Source organism: Cryptotermes secundus, unplaced genomic scaffold (assembly GCF_002891405.2).
Source record: "Cryptotermes secundus unplaced genomic scaffold, Csec_1.0 scaffold13, whole genome shotgun sequence".
Taxonomy (NCBI): Eukaryota; Metazoa; Arthropoda; class Insecta; order Blattodea; family Kalotermitidae; genus Cryptotermes; species Cryptotermes secundus.
Window position 1 is genome coordinate 1810376 of NW_019734350.1, and position 11663 is coordinate 1822038.

Sequence of the window (11663 nt, forward strand, 5' to 3'; positions counted from 1 at the left end):
ATAAAATGCTGGGAAATTCTTGAGTAGCTGCAGAATTGGCGGATCCTCCGGAAGGGCTCAGCTCCATGAGTAAGTAAGTAAGCAAGTAATTTATTACGACTTCTTTTAATAAATATATATTTAACTCTGGCCTGTGTGAGAAGTGAGGTTCTTACCATGGTGAAAGTAAAGATGACTGTCTTGTGGTATAACACATGTAGTCTGGAAGATAAGTACCCACATTTCAGATGAACCTTTTCCCTCTACCTTCAGGGCACTCTGGAGGGAGCAGGTTCCTCCAGAACGTTGGTGCCCATCCACCAAACTGGGTGGTGTCACATCCCAGAAATTCATAATCTTAACCCTCATCTCTTTTCATCTTTCATTTTAGGACCAAACTCTAAATATTCTTTCATAACTGAAAAGGAATGATTGAAAGTGAAAACTGAAAGACTAAATATGTATTTCTTTCACAAAGACATTATAAGTTCTTAAAAGTAAAGATAATATTGTACGGGAGGAAATACTGGGAACTGGTGGACTAGAATGTCAGTCAGTCAGGAAGTTCACTGCCACAGGATGTATACATCCTGGAGTAGATAATGTTTTAATTACGTCAGTACAACTGAGAAATGATGTCAGCTGCCGCCACATGTACACATCATGCTACCAATATCTCTATCAAGATGCTTGTAATTCATCATTTCTAGTTGTTAATGCTCCTCACTGTCTTGGAGGTGGAAGGTCTGGCCCCAGTGGCTCCATCAGGGACTTGAGGAATGTGTTCCCATTTATAAGGTTTGTAGTAACAATCACAAACTCTACGGATGCTGTAAAGGGAAGAAAAGAGTCCTTAGTGCTGAAATTATTAGCACAAATTAATAAGAAAGGAACATGTGCATATGTTACATTCCTCAAAAATATATGACGGGAAGACAGCATAAGAATAAGATTCTAGAGTTGTACTTGGGAAACACACAGATGAAATTTTGATCAAGATACTGGTTATGTTTCTCAAGATTTTCCTCATTCTCTCTACACAAATGCTGGGATGTTCTCAAATACTTATACATCTGAGTAAAGTAAATTCCTTGTTATCTATGCTAATTAAGGAGGAAATAACCACAAATAAAAAAAAATGGTTAATCCAAGTTTGAGGCATGACCATGAGACCATGGTGACTGTTGAAAACAGTATACAAATTTCTAGAAATTTATAACACTATTTGCCTTTTCTGTGCGTTTCTGTATTTACTCAAATGGAAGATGATTCCTAAGGTAAGACAACCCTGCATTAGGAAATGTGTGCACAGAAAAAGTAATTTTACGAATTAGTGTCATAATCTTACTACCAGCATGTGAAAGAAAATAAATATTATAAAATATACTATAGATGACATTTCCTGAGTCACTAGCCTTTATTCAGCTTCACCAGTCTCACCCTGTTCACCATTCTTATCATCTGCCTCACCTTCAATGCCTTCACAATTCCTATCTTCTCTCTCATATTCACTGTTTACATCCTCACGTTCGTTGCCAACATTTCCAACTTCTTTCCCATTTTCCTTCTAATCTGTTGCAAAAGATATAGCACACTTGACTACAACTTCTGGAAACATCCATTGCTATGCCGGCACAGGTGTCTTATACTAGGCTTTACTGCTCAGCTGGTGTTGAACATGGTCCTCTGCCAGGAGCCACAAGGAATACACCTGTTTCAAACGATCCTTTTAAGTTTATTCACTAGAATGTGTACCTCCAGGTGTGCCCATAAGGTAAATATTCTACACATGAATCACATTATCTGATATTCAGTGTTAAATGACCTTAAAAAACATCGAGCACAAACATTCTTTGTTTTTTCAATACCCCTGGTCTTCTGTACCAGATAATTTGTAATCAGTCCCCCCATTAGTTCGTTCAGTCATCCATCCCTTAGTCTGATACTGAATTACTAATCCCACAGGCAGCTGTGGCTTAGGCACTTTCTTGATTCAGTATCAAACAGTATGATGGTAGTTACATGCTATCTGCAAACACCACCAACATCACGGTCACATCTTTTCACTGTCTAATGTTTACAACAAAAGATAATTCTTGGTTTAATTTTCTATTTCTGTTGTTTTCACCTTCAGATGTTTGCCTCCAGAGACACTGCATATTCTTGTTGCTTCACAGTTGTTTGTTTTTCATGCTTAAGCACCACAATCTTAAGCTTAAGTAATAAGTGTAGTGCCCGATACTTCTTGGGCAGGGTATGTAGCACGAATAGGGGAGAAGAGGAATGCATATAGCAGGCATGTCCAACGTGTCAATCGCGACCGCAGGACGATTTTTGGTCGATCTCATAGGCCTATAAGGAAATTATACATGAAAAGCATGTAAATTAACTTGTAATATAATGATTATATTCAGATTTTTATGGGAAAATAAGTGTTAAAGCAGTCTGTACTTTCTATGTATGTTGCTTTTACAACAAACATCATGTGTCGTGTTATTTTTACCGATATTTTTGCTTAAAGCGAGGTACGACAATAGGAGGGGGTGGTAGATCACTGGCAGTTTTGACACTAAAAAATCGATTACAATCTGTTTGAAGTTGGACATGCCTGGCATATAGGATATTGGTGGGAAGGCAGAAGGATAGACACCACTAGGAAGACCATTATGTAGGTGGGTGAACAATATTAAAATGGATCTTAGAGAGACAGGATAGGATGGTATGGATTGGAATCATTTGGCTCAGGATAGGGACCAGTGGAGGGCTCTTGTGAATGCTGTAATGAACCCTTGGGTTCCATAAAATGCTGGAAGTTCTTGAGTAGCTTCACAATTGGTGGCTTCTCAAGGGCTCAGCACCATGAGTGATTGAGAGTTGAGGGCCTGACACTTTTTGACACATTCCTTTTAGCACTACTATCTCTTTTCTTCATATCTGCCATTTTGTGGCGAGGAACACTTGAATTAGCACTGAATCTCATGACATAAATCGGTGAATTACAATGCTGGTTTCCCAGTTTGGTATTTCAGGTAACTTGTTGTTTTGCCTGTCTTGCTTTCTTGTTTGCTACTCTCACAGCTTACAACAGACTGGAAATGACTTAACATATATACATTTTGCACTCAAATTCTCATGATGGATGTTTTGTAATTCCAAAAGATGAAGAAGAAACTCATTTTCCATTTGGGTAAATAAGATACAGCTCCTTTTGACATCAAACCGTAAAGATCAAAGGAAAAGTAGTTAATAGGGAATACGCAAGGTATAAGATTGAAAAATATGTTTGAATTCACACTGAAAAATAATTTTCTCAATTTGATCTAGAAAATTCAAGAGTTGCATATGCCTAAATATGGTTATAGTGATAAAATATTACTCTTACAATCTTCTTGCTGAGAGAGGAAGCGCAGAGCTGAGACTTCAGCAAAGGTGCAACCACCAAGGAAAAACACTAGCACCACCCTCGGTGTATCATTCTGTGATTACTGACTGCTGATGGATCCTCCTGTAAATGAACCATGCAGAGAAAGCAATACACTATTAGCTGTATTAGTATTAATAGTAGCAGAAGCAGTAATAACAGCAACAATATGGGTGTATAGGCACATTAGCAGCTAAGGCTATATGCACTTATCTACCAGTTAGAAATATATTATGAATGAAGAAAGTTGTCTTCTGGGTTTAGGCACCGTGTATTCTTCGTTTTGGCCGACGTAGCGGTAGCTACNATATATTAGACATTTCCTATCACCATCTCTGCTAGTTATTAGTCACCTATATTTATTTTTACATGACTCTCACACCTAGTATCTTCTCCCATTTCCCTCTACATTTAGTGTAGTCAGTATAGCAACTGGCTATGGGCTGGATGACCGAGGGGTTGCAGCTCAAGTCCCAGTAGGGTCAAGAATTCACTTCTCTAATCGCCCAGACCAGCTCTGGAGTCCACCCAACCCCCCATACAGTGGGTACTGGGGGGATCTTTCCTGAGGGTAAAGTGGCCGGGGCTTGAAGTTGACCACTCACCTCCAACTTGTGCTGAGGTCAAGAATATGTGGATCTATACATCCACTCCCCCATACATCATGGCATAGTACTTAATTAAACACAGGGACAACTTTTCTTTTTATTCCTATTTTCTAAAATTGTTCTTTATTCCTGCATCCTGTTATCCTCCTAACAAATATTTCTGTATCAGTATTTCTAAATACTTTCCTCTGAACTTCTTTCTTTCACTCCACAATATTTGGCTCATCTCTTCCTCCTTTTTCCACAATTGGAGCAAATCCCTTGTTCTGAGTTTCTCTTTTCCCCTTTTAGTTTCCAAACTCCTGTTCTCCACCATATTATTTCTCTCTTGGCTTTTCTTGTACACAGTTTCTTACATGCTTCCTTCTCCAACTTGCTCTTTACACTGCTATACAATGTCAGTTAACCTTTAAACGCCGGACTTCTGAAATGGTGGTAAGCTTGCGCTGGCCGGAGTTTATTTAAATGCCCGTCGCTACTCTGTGTTTCAATGTCCGTTCCTGTTAGGGTGCTTAAATAATTTTAAGCATTGTGTTTAACAATGCTGTATCTAAATCAATTTTTATGATAAATGGCTGGAATTAACTTTGTTTGTATCAGCAAAAGACACAGTGTCGCATATTATAACGGAAAATTTGACAATTTTTATACAAAGAGTTATACCCTTTTTTAATGTTTTCCCTTTAATTTTGATGCGTACTGCAAAAATGGTTTCCCAGTTCTTCACAGAGTTGTTCTGCATTATAAATTCATTTCTGTTTGTAACACTCGACAAATTTTAGCAGTCCCTGGTGTCATAAAACAGATGGAAGCGATAAAATCATTTGGTCTTCTGCTAGCACTGCTTACACTCTTCGGATTTTTTAATCTTTTGACTGAAGGACAGAAGAATGAAAGAATGGCTATTCAAGAGAAAGCTAGAGGGGTTCCTTCCTCAGTGCTAAGACGTTCGTTATAGCTGCAAGAGATTATTGCCCTTTCTAGGGTCATGAACAGACAGTTGCATCATGGTTGAGATACAGAGTGCGATTTGTTTTCTGTGCGTTCATAGTGAAATCAAATACTGTAGTTTCATTTCAGCCTATATATACATCAAGCAGATGATGATAAAAAAGGTATGTACATTGAATTTTACTATATATTTTTAACGCATTATTCTGCAGAATCTGCAATAAAATTACTGGCTCCTGGATGAGTTTGGGCATAACTCATATGTATAATCTTTTTTGCTGTTGTTCACTTATGTATCATTTTAATTCCTCTATTATGGTTTTACTCAAGTCTGTCTGGTAATTACTACATTTAAAAATATATATTTAGGACTGTGCATGCTCTTATTTACCTGCAGTTAACCTAACAAGATACATTAAAGGTGCATACATAGCAGGTATTAAAGTTTTTAATTATCTTCCTCAAACAATAAAAATGTTGGCTACTGATGTGATAAGTTCTAAATCTGCAATGAACAGGGTTTTATACCATCATTCTTTTTATTCCATGAATGAATATTATCAATATAATTGGTCATAAGTGTGTAAATTTGTGATGTATTTAATTCAGTTAATATAGGTAATTAGGTAATTAAGAGGTTTGTTACCTATATGGATATATGGAAAATAAAGGAAATGAATGACTACTAAAATTCTGGAAAAAGACTTGCTGAGAGATTGTTCATGTGACACGATTCTTTTGTGACTTATTCAATATTAATCTATCAATCACATAAGTTATATGGCACGAAATGGAAGGATAACTGAGAATTCTGAATACAGAGACACATGAGAGGAAGTTGTCATTGTATTTATGTACTATTCTGGCAGCTGCCTGGAGAAACTGCTTACCACTACACTGTGAACTTCAGAGCATGCCTTTCCCCATACAACCATTTCTCCCTTTTAGGAGAATTACTTCATAAATACAAAAACATCAACTGCCAACAGAATATTGGCTACTTGCATGTTGTCCCTAAGTCTGTCTCAATATCTTACTGTGAAAATTAACAATGCACAAGAAATATCTGGTGATAACAATTGCTGAAGTAAGTGGACAACCTTCTAACAACTGCCCATTACTTACTACGAGGTCCATGACCAGCTGGTAGTGACTGACTTTCCTCAATTGTGGGTCCTGGAAGCAGTCCCAGAACATCCTGCAAACCCTTCCAGCCATTGGGGCGTACCAAATACTGAGCCAGACGAACACTCAATGGAGCATACACACTATGCACATAACTGATGTCTGTTGGTGTTATCTCGCTTCCATCTTCCACTGTTAATCGAAGAGTCTTCCGCAGAATAGTGTACTGTCGTGCACCTTGCTGTGAGAACACATTTTACCAATGATCATCAAGATATAACATACTTTCAGAGCCAAACACATCTCATTACATATCGTGATGGCTACCTGCAATTTGATTAGACCAACATTTTCCAGGCCTGTGAGGGATAAGATGTGCTGGAAACCATATGTCTGTATGATTTCTCGCTTGTAATGCTCCAGAACCTTGGGTTTCAAACCACTGTTTGTCACTGACTGCATACAGACAAGTCTCAAAACCTGAAACAGAAATAATGCATTTTTCCTTCAGCACCCCAATGATTTCCAAAATGTTACAGCAGGAGGATGATGTTAATTGAATGTATGTAGGTTCACATTATCTTCTGACAGAATTTCAATTTTTTATTCACTGTATAAATGTTCTTATTTCTCCACATGTCTGCATAACTAGTGTACCAACAAACTGAACAGACTATACATGACACTGTCAGACCAGTGAGCTCCTCTCAACAAATTGAACAGAGAAGAAAACTGTGTGGTCTGCAGTGTGGCTGTTCACTACACATTACAGGAGAATTTTCATACAATTTTGCAACTTGGAATACTTTTTTTTTAGTAGTCATCTCAGTCTTTCATCCCCCACCCCACCCCATTACCCAAATTCACTTAATTATAGCAACAACTTCCTAGACCTAAGTAACATTTTATGTGCACTGGTGGCCAGCCCTTGGCAGACCCTTCATCTGAGGGGGGAGTGGTTTATGGTAACATAAAAGATGACAATTAAGAAAAACATAAATAAAATGTGTTCTGAGAGTGGAACGGCCATGTTAACTCTGCTATGACACTATGATTGGTTGGTCGAGGGCAAAAGTATTTAATAATGTCTAAGATTCATGCTTCTACCTGCATGCAAAGTAAGAAATGCAGCCAATATAATAAACTTTAAAATAAACCACTGAAGAAACTTTCTGACTCACCTACATATTTTAGACAACACCAATCAACCAACCAACCAACCAACCAACCAACCAACCAACCAACCAACCAATGAACTGAATTTTACAGTGTCATTATTTACTATTACAAAAATTGCTGTTTCTAAAAAAATGTATACATTCCTTAAATAAATTAAAATAATCTGTATATAAATCCAAAATGATCATTTAGATTCATGGAAATTATTTTCTTCCACAACATTGTGGCAGATCTGTGACTTAGAAGTTTACTTCTCTATGGGGTTTGGATTGGTAACTGGATTTACTGACCACTTATAAATTGTAACTACAACTATAGTGCTATCACTAATTCACAAACTCTGCAGTTCAATACAGCACATACGAAGTCTACTCAGTTTGCAGTGGCTTCACCAGTTGTTGCCTGGTAACAACTTCCAATGGCGGACATTTTCCCTACTCTGGGTTCCTGAACTATCCCTGTGCCTCAGCTACCAGCTTCTAACAACAACAGCTCACAAGGACTGGACCGCAACAGTCCCCTCCCTCACTCACTCACTCACTCACTCACCAACCAACTAATTCCAATCCACTGCACTGCACTAACTGAACTGAATTGAACTCTGTTGGTCACGTGATATAGACTCATATCAGACCACACCACAGAAAACACCACCTCCAACAGTACTCCCTTCACTGAGCCTGGTCCACTGCATAGTAATGGTCGTTCTCATTTGTTTTGTGGTCGTGGCCTAGCAACTGTCTATATGCTACAATACAAATACATGGATCTACATACAAGCCAGCATTGCACTTTGAGCACATACATTGAGCAGGTGTTAATTTCTTCCTGGATTAGGTACAATAAGCTAAATTCTGCAGCTGGCCAGGACTTTAGGGTGGATGAGAATGAACTTTTCTTGCACTCACTTCCAAAAAGTTTTGAACCATATTCAGATAAAATTTTCAATGATCCAGTCTGTTCCCACAGGATAATAGAATGAGGTAACTTTTTATTTATGCTTTATTTAGCAATGCTATCAGAAGCTCAGGATATGTTACACTGAATGGTATGACAATTAGTGAATAATGGACTGCAAAGAACATGGATGGAAGAGCCATGACTTAAATTACCTGGTGGGAATAAGGAAAACCATAAAAACTTTAGCCAAGGTAATCAGTATCTGGTCCAAGATTTGAATTTGGGACCTAATGAAATAAAAACAGGCGGGATACCCACTCAACCAACATGTTTAGTGATATAGCTATTTAGTTCCTTTCTCTAGTATACACTAACATTAAAAGTCATGTCACATGTCTAACCCTCCCAATTTCACTTCCCCAGATTACAAACATGTGAGACAACTTTTTGTATTTCAATCACTTTTGCACTAGTGTGGTAAGACCTGCAGGTCAGTGTCTGTACTCGAAACTTCTGACAGAGGTCAACCCCCTCCCCCAAACCTTAACTATCCCACTTCCCCCACAAATTAGAAACATATGAGAAAACTTGTTATTTACTTTTATCTGCCTTTTGATTCATTGAAATGCTGATACCTCAGAGATGACATGACCTTAAACGAGTGTGAATAACATGGAAAAGATATGATCAGAACATGATCCTTTCAAGCCAAGAATGACTCTACCAGCAATGATATTTGCATCACAGAAGTCTGTATAGAACAGTGGAAAAAGTTACAGCATCACAGCTGCTACAGTGCGGCATTAAATAAAGATGCATTTTTGTGTTGAGGGCACACGGTAGTATAGTTGATTGTGGGGCTATGCTACAGGCCGGAAGGTCACGGGTTCAAATCCCAACGAGGTCATTGGATTTTTTCAATTGACCTAATCCTTCCAGCCACACTATGGCCCTGGGACTCTTTCAGCCTCTATCAGAAATGAGTACCAGGAATTAATTAAATAATTTTCCTGGGGAGTAAAGAGCAGCTGGCGCGTAAGGCTGACAACATTACCACCATCTTTGAGCCGACTGTCTAGATAATGTGGGACCCTCAACAGCTCACAACCCTATGGTCCTTCACGGCCTGGTACAGAGACGGCTTTACTTACACTTACTTTATTAACATGCATAGTAAGCTGGATGGCAAGTATTCTGTCACAATAGCGTAATACACGGCTGATTATGGATAACTGCATGAGTACACCTAACCTAACTTCATAGTTTAAAGACCTGCATACACATATAGTGCAATATCTGAGATGGAGTTAAAAAACCAAGGTTTCACACAATGTTAATTTTTATTCAAACATGCAGAAATGTTGGACTTACTTTGATCAGAGGTTCCTTCTGTGCAATACAATCTTCAATATATGGATGCACTTTATCTGTGTCAATACCATTCATAAACTCCTGTTCTGTTTGCAACGATTCCAAAAAACTGTTAGAATCAGTCACTTCCTTAATTAGCTCAGCAATTGTTGTATCTGAAATTATAAAAATCAATAACCGAATGCTTGAAAGAATCCTCTAAGATGACCTTACAAATATTTGGTAAAAGTTTAATAAAATAAAGATGGGTCATTACTAAGTCCATTGTTTTTCAACAAATGAATAATGTTAAATATGGAAAAACTGTCTTAAAATAATGGATGCATTACAAATATTTCACTACAACATGAATAGCAAATATTTTTTGTTTTGTCGATGTAGCATTGTTCTGTACATAAGTCTCAGACTGGGAAATGCAACAAATTCAGAAAATCAAAACAGAGCAGCATCCATCCTCTTGTGTGTATGGCCTACTTGTGAGTGATGGTCTTTTAAGAAGATATGTTAGCATTTACAAAAATGCAACATTGAACTTTATTATAAATTTGTAAACCATAGAGTTTGGACAGAGGCAAACAACAGCAACAAAGAAATTGGCACTGCTGTGAACTTGGACACTGCTCATATTATTGAGAAACACACAGAATACAAAATGAGCTATTCTCCAGGTTGACATGCAGGGACGAACAAAAAAGAAAAAGGTATGACAGTAACCATTTCAAGCCAGAAGCAGTACTGTTGTATTTTAGTGTCCTGTTGCACTGATTTTCATCCATGATATGTATACAGTTGCCGTCTTGTAGTGCACTCAATTTCACCTGTTACTTCACGACATGTTTCGGCAACATAGTGCCATCTTCAGGTGCCCTAATTACGCTAATCTATTTCATTGCTTGCCTTTATAAAATTATAGCTAAGAAGGGAACACATATCACAAGACACGGTCTACACAGAATATAAGAAAAACGACCCCCATATTGGAAGAACCACACGCAAGTTTTAATTATGACACATAAGATGAATAATCTTAACAAGTTTTAGTGTGTGTAAATTTATTATAGTTGACAAATACGCACTTTTTAAATACTTTTTAAATAATTTTATAAAGGCAAGCAATGAAATAGATTAGCGTAATTAGGGCACCTGATGATGGCACTATGTTGCCGAAACATGTCGTGAAGTAACAGGTGAAATTGAGTGCACTACAAGACGGCAACTGTATACATATCATGGATCAGAAGCAGTACATTTAAAATTGTTTCTCAATAACATGAATTGAATATAGGCAGCCAATACGTACGCTCCTATACATAAACTGTAAGTCACCTATGATTATAATGTGCTGAATGTAACAGAGGTGTTCCACAGAGCCTACATACAAAGTCAATTTTATGTTCAGTTCCTCCCATGAATCAATGCCTGTTCTGTACGTAACATGCTCCTTATTCCCAAGTTGAAAATGGATGGCATGTACTAAACAAATACAACTTAGGCTAAAATAATAACTTTTTTTTTCCATAAAAGAATCACATCCCACTATAACATGGAGAATTCACATGTATCTGACTGACTGTAGTATGGATAAACAAATCCTCTCTCATAATGAATATACTTCTACATCACAAGTCAGCACAAACACTTGCTACATTTAGATCTGTGGAAAGCTGGGTTTCATGAACATACGAGTTGCTAGTGATGCTTTGGTAGCCATCATATGCGGTAGTCGAGCAACAAACTGTTTAATTTCTTGCACCGTTTTTTCTCCATGACGTTCTTCAAACTGTGATGAGATCAACTTTGCTTTACGGCTCAGTGCTGGACCAACAGCATTGAAATTTTTATCCCTAAAAATGAAGCAAGATGCAGTGAAGCATTATTTCGATAGTATGACAAAAGTCACATGTTCCGAAAGAATTTGGTACTAGAAGCTCATATTGTAACTTCTCACATTTTATTCAACCGCTATTACTGAACTATTTTTAAAACATAAGATTTGAGGCTTTCACGGCGGTGACTATGAAGAAAGCAGTCTTCTGGGATTTGGCACCGTGTATATGTGGTGTTAACCGACGTTTCGGAGGAACGTATCGCCTCTATCTTCAGGGTAGAAGGAAAAATATAAGAAATCC

General features: G+C 37.7%; 1 protein-coding gene across 1 annotated transcript in view; it reads right to left on the reverse strand.

Moving 5' to 3' along the window:
* Positions 1–539: 539 nt before the first annotated feature.
* Positions 540–11663, reverse strand: part of LOC111868735 (vacuolar protein sorting-associated protein 33A) — a gene marked incomplete in the record, with an annotated part of 21404 nt that continues 10280 nt past the window's right edge. Inside the window, 6 exon segments of the mRNA XM_033753156.1 lie at positions 540–809; positions 3362–3484; positions 6085–6325; positions 6412–6564; positions 9535–9689; positions 11218–11378. Of these exon segments, the coding sequence (XP_033609047.1) occupies positions 3462–3484; positions 6085–6325; positions 6412–6564; positions 9535–9689; positions 11218–11378 (733 nt within the window).